Genomic DNA, 13,915 nt, shown 5'->3' with positions numbered 1-13,915 from the left:
CATTTCAAGATAAATGAATCCAACATAAGGACTGTTGGTTGGGGGGAGAATGGAAATTCATGAGGCTGTTGCTGCAGATACTCCAGGTGGCATGAAACCTTGCACTTTTTGTGAAATATCTTTTTATCTTGTATTGAAAAGGCAGCTTTTATGTGGGTGCAGGATTGCTATAAGAAAGGTATACCTATTGACTTCGAGAAAAAGTGAAGTCTTTATCTGACAATTTGAAGCAAAAGGAAAGTGAAGGATCTAAAAGCTGGAGAATTTAATGCCAGCAAAGGATGATTTGATACTTTTAGAAAGAGCTTTGGCTTTAAAAATGTCAAGGTAAAGGAGAAGCAGCTTCTGCTGACCAAGAGGCAGCAGATGAGTTCCCAGACGCCATTAAGAAAATCATTGAGGGGAAGGGATGTAAGCCTGAACAGGTTTATAATGCAGATGAAAGTGTGCTACTCTAGAAAAAAATGCCACAAAGGACATTTATTAGTAAGGAAGAGAAGCAAGCACCAGGATTTGTGCAAATGCAGTTAGGTTTATGATCAGAACTGCCCTTATTTATAAAGCTTCTAACTTCCAAGCCTTGAAAGGAAAAGATAGATACCAGTTGCTAGTCTTTTGGTTGTACATCTAGAAAGCCTGCACAGTGAGAACCCTTTTTCTGGATTAGTTGCATCAATGCTTTGTCACTGAAATGAGGAAGTACCTTGCCAGTAAGGGGCTACCTTTTAAAGTTCTTTTGGTACTGGACTATGCCCCTGGCCACCCGGAACTCCATGAGTTTAACACTGAAGGTGTCAAAGTGGCCTGATTGCCCCAAACATGTCTCTAATTCAGCCTCTAGATCAGGGGTTCATAAGGACCTTTAAGGCTCATTACACTCGGTACCCTGTGAAAAGGATTGTCAACGCTATGGAAGAGAACCCAAATAGAGAGAACATTATGAAAGTCTGGAAGGATTACACTATCGAAGATGCCATCATTGTTATAGAAAAAGCTGATGCATCTTGTAAACATGATGTAAACTTACAGTATTGATAAATACAGTACAGTACTATCGATCTTTTTTCTTTTTGATTTTTTAAAAACATTTTCTTTTTACTAGCTTTATTGTAAGAATATAGTATATAATATATATGACATCCAAAATTTGTGTTGATTGACTATGGTATTGGTAAGGCTTCCAGTCAACAGTAGGCTATTAGTAGTTAAGTTTTTAGAGAGTCAGAAGTTATATGTGCATTTTTTACTGCATGGGGGGTCAGCACCCCTAACCTCATTGTTCAAGGATCAAACTGTGCTTTGTTTTTACTCATATATCCTGCTCGTAAGAAAGTAAATTAGTACAACCATCATTAAAAATTGTTTTGCAATATATCTATAAAAGCTAAACATATGACTTAGCAATTCTCCTCCTAGGTATGTATCCAACAGAAATGTATATGTATGTTTACCAGAAGACACATACAAAAATATTAATAGCAGCATAATTTGTAGTAGGCAAAAACGCTGGAAACAACTCAAATATATCAACATTATCATTCCACTTATTAAAGCAATGCAAAAAGAACAAGCTACCACTAAGTACAAAGCATGGTTGAATCTCACATACATAATATTGAGTGAAAACAGCCAAACACAAAAGAGAACATGCTGTATGATTCCCTTTATTTATACAAAGTTCAGAAACAGGCAAAAATACCTATGGTGATAGAAGTCAGAACAGTGGCTACCTTTGTCAAGAGCTGATGACCGGAAGGGAATGTGAAAAAGGCTTCTGGGTGTTAATAATGTTGATCTGGGTAATGGTTATATGAGGTATATTCATTTGTGAAAATTCATTGAACTATGTATTTAAGATTTGCTACTTCATTATTTATCATGCTTTATTTTACCAAAAGTGTTTCAGCCTCATTGTTACACTCATTGCTTGTATTTGTGTACATTGCTGTTGGTTCTATAAAACAGTATATACTTTGCATTCTTTTTGGAAGGCTATTTGACAGTATTTAGCAGGAGCTATACAGATGTCCATTTTTCTGTCAAATAATTACATTCCTGTAATTTTTTAATCCTGTGAATATAAGTTGAAAGGAAAAAGTTACACACATATATGCTTACTGCTCTTATTTGTAATAGAACATTAGGAGAATTTTAAATATTCACTAGTAAGAGAATGTGTTAATATTCAATAACAAGAGAATGATATTTCAATTTGGTGAACTGATTGACATATGTACACTAGTATGTATAAAATGGATAACTAATAAGAACCTGCTGTATAAAAAAATAAAATAAAATTCAAAAAAAATCCATTAAACCAGGCAGATCACAAAGCAATATGGAAAAGTATTTATGAAATGGCAAAGGAGTATACTGTGTTTACAGTTTTGTTAAAATATATGTGGAAAACTTAAAAATGGAAAGGAACATGAAAAGGAAAACATTCATATTAAGGCAGGGGAAAGGCTAACACATTTTCTTTGAATATTTCAAAAAAATTTTGTCAAACAAAAATGTACAGAATTTGCCACTTTAAAGTGTCAGTAACTAAGTTTTTGCACAATAGTAACAAAATTGAATGTTAACTTGTGCTGTTTTTCCTTGATACGACAGGTATAACCTATATAATTTTTGAAGATTCTCACAACGAATTGCAGTTTTCACTAAACATCTCAAAATAATTACAGTGAAAGTATTTGAAATAAGAAAATATAGGTCTGGTGTTTATATAATTTATAACTTTTGGAGTTACAAAGTTGAACAAGGTTAGAAATTGACTTATTTTTCCTAATGTGAGGCAGGTTATCATTGCAGCTGCATTTGCAGTTTATGCATTTAATTTGGTTTTAAGAGAAGAAATCAGATCTCATTATGTGTTCCAAACAGTGTTTCATTGGAATTTTAATAACAGGCTTTAAAGAGGAGTAAAGAATCTCCAAATGTGCTGACCAAAGACTGAGGAGAATGTGCAGAGCTCAACAGTGTGCGTCTGGGGGAAACGTTGTGGAGCTGGAGTTAGGATAGGGCTGGTTTGAAGGAAGAGTCTAGTTTTACTCTTTATACCCTTGATGGCATTAATTTATTTAATAGTAGTGTTTTTTTATATTAGTTGTGTATTCCTGTTAATGTTCTGTGAGCCAGATCCAATTTCAATTCTGTGGTCAATTGAGGTATTTTAGGATGAATAATCTGCTATGAAATACAAAATCTATTTTCCTCCCCCTCTCTCCTTTTTGAAAAATAATTTGTCCTGTCTGTTCCAAAAGAATTTGTGGCAAATAAGATAACTTCTACTTTATCTTATGGCCTAGAAGTAAAATTTTTTTTTTCAGACTATATGGACTGACTTTATTTTTTATTTTATTTTTTTTAATTATTTTTTTTTCTTATTAGTCAACCATTTTACACACATCAGTGTATACATGTCAATCCCAGTCTGCCAGTTCATCACACCACAACCCGCACCCCACTCCACTTTCCCCACTTGGTGTGCACACGTTTGTTCTCTACTTCCATGTCTCAATTTCTGCTCTGCAAACCGGTGCATCTGTACCATTTTCTAGGTTTCACATATATGCGTTAATACGATATTTGTTTTTCTCTTTCTGACTTACTTCACTCTGTATGACAGTCTCTAGATGCATCCACATCTCTACAAATGACCCAATTTCGTTCCTTCTAATGGCTGAGTGATATTCCATTGTATATATGTACCACATCTTCTTTATCCATTCGTCTGTCGATGGGCATTTAGGTTGCTTCCGTGACCTGGCTATTGTAAATAGTGCTGCAATGAACACTGGGGTGCATGTGTCTTTTTGAATTATGGTTTTCTCTGGGTATATGCCCAGTAGTGGGATTGCTGGGTCATATGGTAATTCTATTTTTAGTTTTTTAAGGAACCTCCATACTGTTCTCCATAGTGGCTGTATCAATTTACATTCCCACCAGCAGTGCAAGAGGGTTTCCTTTTCTCCACACCCTCTCCAGCATTTGTTTGTAGGTTTTCTGATGATGCCCATTCTAACTGGTGTGAGGTGGTGCTTCATTGTAGTTTTGATTTTCATTTCTCTAATAATTAGTGATGTTGAGCAGCTTTTCATGTGCCTCTTGGCCATCTGTATGTCTTCTTTGGAGAAATGTCTGTTTAGGTCTTCTGCCCATTTTTGGATTGGGTTGGTTGTTTTTTTTAATATTGAGCTGCATGAGCTGTTTATATATTTTAGAGATTAATCCTTTGTCCATTGATTTGTTTGCAAATATTTTCTCCCATTCTGAGGGTTGTCTTTTTGTCTTGTTTGTGGTTTCCTTTGCTTTGCAAAAGCTTTTAAGTTTCATTAGGTCCCATTTGTTTATTTTTGTTCTTATGTCCATTACTCTAGGAGGTGGATCAAAAAAGATCTTGCTGTGATTTATGTCAAAGAGTGTTCTTCCTATGTTTTCCTCTAAGAGTTTTATAATGTCCGGTCTTACATTTAGGTCTCTAATCCATTTTGAGTTTAGTTTTGTGTATGGTGTTGGGGAGTGTTCTAATTTCATTCTTTTACATGTAGCTGTCCAGTTTTCCCAGCACCACTTATTGAAGAGACTGTCTTTTCTCCGTTGTATATCCTCGCCTCCTTTGTCATAGATTAGTTGACCATAGGTGTGTGGGTTTATCTCTGGGCTTTCTGTCCTGTCCCATGGATCTATATTTCTGTTTTTGTGCCAGTACCATATTGTCTTGAGGTAAAATATTTTTGTGTGTATTAGTTTTGGAGAGATCTCCTTACTTGGGGATTATTTTTATTTTCTATAGAGTTCTTTGATACTTATTGAAATTATTTTGTTTGTGTCTTAAAGCACTTTTTACACATGTATATTGCTATTCTGAATTCATCAGTATATAACTTATGTGTATATGCCATTTAAAGTAAGACTGATAGGAATAAAGTAACTTCATTTTTTATATATATTACTATATATATATAATACATATAATCCCCTAGAGATTTTGATTCTTCAGAGTTTTTCTGTTGTGCCCTATACTGTGTGTTGAGGCTACAATTAAGTAGCTCAATTAGTTAGCATTTGTAAAATAAATACTCCAGTGTTATGTTTACCAAAACTCTTTTGAATAAGTCTTCTCTTTCTCTTTTTTAAAAATTCAGGCTCTGTTGGTTCTTCATCAGTTAGATAGCATTGATTTGTGGAATCCTGATGCTCCTGTAGAAACATTTTGGGAAATCAGGTATATGCACTGTTATTTTTCAATTTAAAATTTTATTTTGTATTTTTTGTCTTTGAATATTAACTCTGTAGTACTTAGTTTATTATAAAACTTTATTCATTTATACCTCCAGAGGTTTTATGAGTTTGTATTTTATTTGACTTGAAATTATTAGATTATTTCTTGTTTTAACTGTAAGAACACTGTCACAGCAGTTTAGAAAATAAATTTTTAAGAATTGTGCTAAATTTCATTATCCAAACATAAGTACTGTTATTTGGTATGTTCTCTTCTGTTTCGGAATTTTATGTGGTTACAACTGTGTTTTAAATTGATTTTCACAGTTATAACCTTAGAGTATTAAAATTTTGTAATGTTAATAGTTTATTTCAATTTTCTAAACTATGATCTTTCATACATTTTCGATAATACCAGTGTTTTTGGTGGATGAATTAATACAGAATATCTGCTTAGAAGGCAAAATATATATAAATTTTATAATTTATTTCCTTGGTTATATAAATTATTACCTTTCAGTGAGCACAGAGGTAACACATTGAGGAAAATGTAAGTGTGTAAGCCTCAAGTTTCGTCATTTTCTTATAGAAGTGGGTACACCAAGTCGCTTGGCAGCTGAGTTAAATCCTAGACTCTGAAGCAATGCTTTTCGATAGTAATGTAATGTGAACCACATATGTAATTTAAAATTTTCTAGTTGCCACATTCAGAAGTAAAAAGAAACAGGTAAAATTAATTTTAATAGTATATTTTTTAACCCAGTATATATATAATAGTTTTCAACATGTAATTAATATAAAAGTTATTAATAAGATATTTTACATTCTTTTTTTAATAAAGTCTTCAGAATTTGATATGTTTCATATTTACAGGACATCTTAGTTTAGACAAGCCATATTTCAAGTGCTCAGCAGCTGCATGTGGCTGGCTAGTGGCTGTTGTGTTGGACAGTGCAGCTCTAGAGTAGGAATAAGGAAGCTGTTTCTCTAACGGGCCAGGTAGTCAATATTTTAGGCTTTGTGGGCCAGGTAGTGTCTTTTATAACTATTCAGTTCGGCTGTTGGGACATGAAAGCAGCCATAGACAATATGTAAATGAATGAGTGGGGTGTGACCGTGTTCCACTAAAACTTTATTTACGAAGGCAAATGATGGACTGGATTTGGCCTGCAGGCAGTCGTTTGCAGACCCCTGCTCTAGAGCATTAGGTTCACATACAGTCTGTGCTGTGCACCTGGTCTATAATTTTTTCTTGAGTCCTCTGCAACGATGAGATGCATGGATAAAACAGCTGGAAGTTGGGAGAGTAGGGGGCTTAGAAGTACTTGCTTTTTTTTTGTTTTTAAACGTAGTCCGTATACTTACATCATTTGATGATCATGCTGTTAACATTTTGATAATCATTTCTCTAAAACAAATCCTGGAAAGGAAAATAAGCTTCTCTAGACTTTGTCCATTATTAGAGAATGCCATTCTTATGGACTGATTTTATCTGCATTATGTTGTTTGTTGACAATGCTGGTAACAGTGAACTTTGTTTCTGCAGCTCACAAATGCTTTTTTACATCTGCAAGAAATTAACTAGCCATCAAATGCTTAGTAGCACAGAAATTCTCAAATGGTTGCGGGAAATTTTGATCTGCAGGAATAAATTTCTTCTTAAAAATAAGGTAAGCAAAGTGACATCTTTCAAAATGGAAGAATATTTGGAATGGTAATGAGAAGGCATTAAGGAAGTGTTTGTTAGCCAAATTAAGTCCTAATTCAGCTCCTCTCTCCTACAATCTTCAAGGGAAATTTTGTGCAGAAGACAATGGCTGACAAATCAACTCTTTAAAAATTATTCTGAGCCTTTAGCCTTAAAGCCACAATCCTGATAAAGTCTAGTTGAGTTAATCCGGACTCTGTGGGGCAGTCCTAGGAGGAGTGGGGGCTGCTATAACCAAAGAAGATTGAGTAACAACATAGTCTATCTGTCCTCTCAAGTTCATACATAAGACTTGAATCCTATGGCTAGGCTAGCCCAGAGAATGTTATCTATCTGTATATGTAAAGAAGCTGAAGGGAAGAGATTGAGGGTCCTCAATCTAGGTTTATTTATATTTCTGCGAGAAAGCTTTTACCTCTTGAAAATACCAGGAGTCTTCTTCCTTGGGGTTGAGTGAAAAGTTTTGATCCTGAACTATCGGAGTATGGTGAGAGGGTTTTGGGGGCTAGAGAAGAGCCTTAATTTTTTTTTAACATAAAGTTTCTGTAATTAGTCAATTAAAAAGTTCTTCTATTACAGCATAGTTTTAGGAGTACTTGATTCAGTGAATTTTTATCCATTTCTAGAATGGATAAAATCTATGAGAAATCTTTTTTTTTTTTTGCGGTACGCGGGCCTCTCACTGTTGTGGCCTCTCCCGTTGCGGAGCACAGGCTCCGGACGCGCAGGCTCAGCGGCCATGGCTCACTGGCCCAGCAGCTCTGCGGCATGTGGGATCCTCCCGGACCGGGGCACGAACCCGTGTCCCCTGCATCGGCAGGCGGACTCTCAACCACTGCGCCACCAGGGAAGCCCGAGAAATCTTAAATGTATCAAACGCGTATGCTTTTCAGTGTACCATGCAGCTTGTTAAATTTTCTTTGTTTAGAAATGGGCTAATGGTAAGTTGGATTTATTTATATCTGGCTTATCTTAGTGTGTTAATATAGTGGAATTTGGCATTATTCCAAAGACAAGGAACAAGATTTTTCATGTTTCATGCCCTTGCCTATGGTATAATTCTCCAGAGTACAAGCATTGGTAATCCAGTAATGAATCTGTAGTCTTCTGGTCAGTGAAGTCACTCTTATATATGGCTTATATACCAGTGTTAATTCTGGTCCAGAGGAACTTAATCTCAAAAGAGTCAACTTCCAGTTATCCTGACCATAGCACAGGATATAAGTCTTATGGGAGGCAATCTTAGTCGTTTTTAATTGACCGAGAAGTACATTATATCTTTCATGTGGTAGCTTTATGTTGTTGATGTTTTACTTGTGTCTCTGTTAAACCTAGAAACGTTAATTTACATTTCTAGAATCTGTTGATTCTCATGATTTGAAGAGTGGAAAACTGAGAGGAGTTTCAGAGATATTGAGGAAACATTATTTGTACTATTGGGTTTCTAGTGAATGTTTTTCAGTGTGAGGGGAACAGGAGATGGAAGGAGAGGTTTTCCAGGATAGTCTCAAACAGAAAGACAACTTATATTAAATATTTATTTCTCTTGGTTATCAGTACTTTGAAAAGGCTTATTTTTTCTTTCTAGCAGGCAGATAGAAGTTCCTGTCACTTTCTCTTCCTTTATGGAGTAGGATGTGATGTTCCTTCAAGTGGAAATACCAGTCAGGTGTCCATAGATCATGAAGAATTACTACGTACTTGTACTCCTGGAACCTCTCTCCGAAAGGGAAAAGGAAATTCATCCATGGTAAGGAGTTTCCTTTGTAGTTTTCTTGTATCATCATCTGTGCTCTGTATTTTTTTCGGAATGAACTTGGGTAAATTTCAGCTAGGTAATATAGCATAGTGAAGAACTGCTTAGCTTGTAGTTCTATTACTGCTCTTTGTGGACCCTCAGGCAAGTTCCTAACATCTCTGTGATTCAGTTCCTTGACTTTAAAATGGGGATAATAATAATTTCTGCCCCAGAATTGTTGTGAGGATTAAATGAGATGATGTGTAAACAGCACTTGATTTTTTGACACTTATAAGCTTTAACTGTTAACTATAATTATTATAACTCTCTATCCCATAAGAAAGGCCATTCATAGCCCAGAAGGTTAAAAGTTCTGTCAACTAAAAAGAGTACAGATTTACTGGGAACAAAAGCATGTTGCTTGATGTTATGCAGAAGTGTTCTCATGACTTCTGTGTCCGTAATTCCCTTTAAAAATAAATCATAATACCAGTGAAAATATCAAATTATTAGAGTTTCTTTTTCAGACCAAAGCTTTTTTTTAATCCATAATTTACAATATAATCTTCAGTTGAAGGAAAAAAAACCAACTACTAAGCAGTGTGGTATTTACTCTTGTCTTACCTGCAGAATTTGCATTCATTTTGTAAATGAGGATTTCTCTATTTCGTGTTTTGGGAATATGTTATCCAGAGCCCAGTGTATCTTCTACAGTAATGTTTAGTTTTTATTCATGTCCTTAGTTAAGTCAGTTTTGCAGCATGATTATTTTATTTCTTCCCTCAGGGTGGATAGAATTTCATGTTACTTCCTCTTCCTTTGTCGTTTATGATTGACTGAGAAGTGTATTATATTTTTCATTGAGTAGATTTGTGTTGTGCATGTTTTATTTGTGTTCATATTAAACTTAATCTACATTTCTGGGATCTGGAAAGGATACCTATTCTAGTTGAAATTGAACAGATAGTAGTATTATGTTGGTACAAATAATCTGAGTTCTCATTCAGGTGAGATATTTTGAGGTTTGAAAATCCTATCATGGTTAAAGGGGAAAAGTTCTTGTGGGTTAGCGTATGCAGACATATCTGATACACAGCTTGTTGTATTATTGGCTTTTGTAAGTAAAATTACATAAGTTGCAAATACTTGCCTCCCACTCCTGACTCCCAGGATAGTGCAGCAGGGTACAGCGGAACCCCGCCAATATGCCGACAAGCCCAGACCAAACTAGAAGTGGCCCTGTACATGTTTCTGTGGAGCCCTGACACTGAAGCTGTTCTGGTTGCCATGTCCTGTTTTCGTCACCTCTGTGAGGAAGCGGATATCCGGTGTGGGGTGGATGAAGTGTCAGTGCACAACTTCTTGCCCAACTATAACACATTCATGGAGTTTGCCTCTGTCAGCAATATGATGTCAACAGGTAAATCATGGGTAATGTTTTTTTCACTCAGTCTGCCTTGAATCACGTGACATCTGGTTGCTCTAGGAAAATAAGAATGTATCTAAGATTACTACTTTGTAAGTTTACAGGGCTAATTCAGATAGCTTACCTGAAATCCTTTTCTGCACAAGGTAAGGTGAAAGTAAATAGTATTTGAAATAAGCTGTTAATTTCTCACTGAGTTTTTAAAATGCCATATACATTTGTTTAAAAACTGGCAGTATAAATTGCTTTCAGTTATAGATTATATAATTTACTCTGCCTGAACTGTATGTAGTGAAGTTTTAAAAACATTGGCACATGTTATGAGTAAGTTTAGGTGGGAGTAGCAATTTTAGGCTGTGGACATTGTGGAGTCCCAGTTAAGTGCCCCTTTCCTGTGAGGCTGGTAAAAGGAAGTGTTCAGCTTTATCATTTGAAGTATTCATTCCACTCCTCCTATTCTGCCTTTTGGGTTGGGCTTGCCAGGTTCTTCGTTGGCAAGCAGGGCTCTAAGTGCAGTAGGTTGATTTGTTGTTGTCTTTGCTTAGGAAGAGCAGCACTTCAGAAAAGAGTGATGGCATTACTACGGCGAATTGAGCATCCCACCGCAGGAAACACTGAGGTATGCCCTTGGCAACAGAAATATCCCTCTCAGGCCCCCACCCTCAATTTTAGAAGCCTGGTGTTATGCATATGTGACCAGGAATAGCTTTTGAAGCAAGTCTAAAATATGTGCATATTATAAGTAGGATATTATAATATGCACCAGGTTTGAGACCTGCCTATTACTGATTGATTTTTAGCTCTAGGTTTAAAGTTGCTTTCAAGCGGTAATTGCCTTCATTTCAGGCTTGGGAAGATACACATGCAAAGTGGGAACAAGCTACAAAACTAATCCTCAACTACCCAAAAGCCAAAATGGAAGATGGCCAGGTGAGTTTGTGAAGTTGATTTTGTCTATTGATTGATCTCCTAAACATATGTACTTTACTTCATCTTTTGTGAGTGACCTCTTAGTATAATAAGTATGTAGATGTCTTCAGACTGATATTTAGTTGTGGTTCATCTAAACCTGCACTAATATGGTAGCCACTAGTCAAATTAAAGTTTGATTTAAAATTAAAAACAATTAAAATTCAGTTTCTCTGTCATACAATAGCCACATGTGGAAGTTGACTACTCTATTGGACAGCATAGATATTAAATGTTTCCATCATTGCAGAAATATTGGACAGCTCTGAGCTAGAGATGATTTATGGTAGGACCATTTCTTTCCCCTCTTTTCTTTCTCTTTCTCCGTCAGAGTATTTCACAGAATTTTCAGGAAAGGAGCAACGAAGGTAGAGAAAAATAAATTAAAATTGAAACAATACATTTTACTATCTTATTAGGTATTCTAATTAAGGGATCTGGTGGCCAGAAGACTGAACCATAGGTTAAATGAAGTTTTAAAATTTGGGCATTTCATTCATCAACTGTTATCATCTGTTACCCTGGACATTTACAATTGATATTTCTGTATGTTTGATTTGTAATGGCCATATTGTTCTCATTATTAGGTGTTTTAGAAAAACTCATTAGTCTCCCATTGTTTTTTTCTTGTCATGCTTTTTAGAACAAGAAAAAAAGTTATGTTTTTGTGAAGCAAAAATCTGTACCTAATATCATTATTGGGAGAGGGACACGTGGCTTTAAAATGAAAGCTTTTTGTTTCTTTGGTAGCTGTTTTGTTGAGATACAATTCACATACCATAAAATTCACCTGTTTAAAATGTGTGATTCAGTGGTTTTTAGTATATGCAGAGTTGTGCAGTCACCACCACAATTTAATAAAAACCCACACCCATTAGCTGTCATTCCCTAACCTTCCCCCGCACCTCTGCCGTCAGCCCTCAGCCCTAGGCAACCACTAAGCTACTTTCTGTGTGAGTAGACTTGCCAATTCTGGACATTTCATATAAATGGAATCATGCAACATGTGGTCTTTAGTGACTGGTTTCTTTCACTTGGCATAATGTTTGCAAGGTTCATTCATGTAAATCAAAGCTTTTTAAAAGAAATTTGATATCCTGTGTTGATTATATTAGTCTATGATAAAAATATTTTAGTGGCTCTTTAAAAATGTATATGATAATCTTAAGTTTGGGTTTTTTTACTTAAAAAATTTTTTTTTGCATCTTTGCATAGTTTTTTTAAATAGAAGTATACATTCAAAAATATGTGTAAATCAAAGTGACAGTGCAAAATATTAGGAGGTGAACATACCTGTGCAACCAGCACCCACATCAAGAAAGAAATCATTACCAGCATCCCAGAAGCTTTCATTGTGCCCCTTCCGGTCACTAATGACCAAGAGTAACCATTGTCCTGATTGAACGCAATCACTTTCTTGTTGTTAAACTTATATAAACAGAGCAATAGAAGTACACTTTCGTATCTGGCTTCTTTCACTTAGCATAATGTTTGTGAGATTCAGCCACACTACTTCGTGCAGTTGTAGTTCATTTATTATTATTGCAATATATTATTTTGTTTAACAGTCCTCAATTTTTCTTTTCTATTCTTTTTTGGCATTGGATAGTTATACACCGACTAGTTACTTTGAATAGTGCTGCTCTGAACATTCTTGAACGTGTCTTTTGCTGACCTTATAGATGTATTTCTGTAAGGCCCACACTTAACAGTGGAATTGCTGGGTCACAGGGTATGCAGATGCGCATATGGGGAATATAAATGGATATAATCACGTTGAAAAACTGTTTGACAGTTTCACAAAAACTTGTAAAAGATAACTAACATTTTAAAGTGAACAGGCATAATATCTGTGGAAATGATCACATATCATCCAGCCATGGAAGGCATTCCTTTTAAAGAGTATATACAAAATGAGACAACTGATCCACTAACAGGGGTCTATTAGTGCTTTCTTATACCTGCACGAACAAGCAATTTTTCTTTTGGGATTGTTCAAATTATAACCCTTTAAAGACCAAAAGTAGGAAATAAAATATTGTACATACTTTTTCTAATTCAACTAGATAAATATTTTGAAGCACTTAAATATTCAATAAAATTAGACATTTATATCAGGCCTGGGCAGAGCTACTCTGAAAATATATGATATGATATGATATGATATAATATATTCAGTTATGTCAGAGAATGGGACAACATTATCAAAACAGTATAAGACAAGGGAAACCTGAAATTGTACCAGTGGAACAGAACTGAAAATCAAGAAACTTGTGGTAATCATTTGAGCCCCGATAAGAAGTATATAAATATATAGCAGAATTCAAACTAGACAAGAAACACCAATCTAATTCTTTCTGCACTATAAAAGTCAAGACACAAAAGATTCCCCAGATGAAAGGACAGTGTCATAATCAAAATGTTTATATTTCAGCTTCAGTTTAACGTCGCGTCACTTATTTAGCTTCTTTTATATTTACTGTGACACAGTTTAAGAACATTTAACTGTAATTTGAAACCAGAGTAATCACCACTATGTTCCCAGAGTCAAGAAGAGAATAAGTATTACTATTACTCCTTTGTTTCTGTTGGAGATGATCTAATCAAGAAAAGTGCCGAAAAGTACTGATAAAAGCAAGACAATGATAAAATATTGGGTTGGCCAAAAAGTTCGTTGGGTTTTAAGGACATTTTTCATTTTCACCAAGAACTTTATTGAACAGCATATTCATTAACCGAACGAACTTTTTGACCAACCCAATATGAACTCTGTAAGGGAAGTCTTTAAACCTAATATGAAAACCACAATTACTAAAAAATAGGTTGATAATGGTACGTTAAATGCTAT

The 13,915-nt window shown here is 35.1% G+C and overlaps 1 protein-coding gene across 6 annotated transcripts in view; it reads left to right on the top strand.

Moving 5' to 3' along the window:
* The window catches only part of NF1 (neurofibromin 1), a 256,997-nt gene that overhangs the window by 107,884 nt on the left and 135,198 nt on the right, over window positions 1-13,915 (top strand). For all 6 annotated transcript variants that reach the window (XM_004267159.4, XM_004267158.4, XM_033423420.2 and 3 more), the window contains exons 15-20: window positions 5,151-5,230; window positions 6,773-6,896; window positions 8,523-8,684; window positions 9,843-10,092; window positions 10,644-10,717; window positions 10,945-11,028. In XM_004267159.4, coding sequence (XP_004267207.1) covers window positions 5,151-5,230; window positions 6,773-6,896; window positions 8,523-8,684; window positions 9,843-10,092; window positions 10,644-10,717; window positions 10,945-11,028 — 774 coding nt within the window. The remainder of the gene's footprint in view (window positions 1-5,150; window positions 5,231-6,772; window positions 6,897-8,522; window positions 8,685-9,842; window positions 10,093-10,643; window positions 10,718-10,944; window positions 11,029-13,915) is intronic.

Source organism: Orcinus orca, chromosome 19 (genome assembly GCF_937001465.1).
Source record: "Orcinus orca chromosome 19, mOrcOrc1.1, whole genome shotgun sequence".
In the NCBI taxonomy this organism is placed as follows: domain Eukaryota; kingdom Metazoa; phylum Chordata; class Mammalia; order Artiodactyla; family Delphinidae; genus Orcinus; species Orcinus orca.
This window is presented reverse-complemented; position numbering and strand designations above follow the sequence as displayed.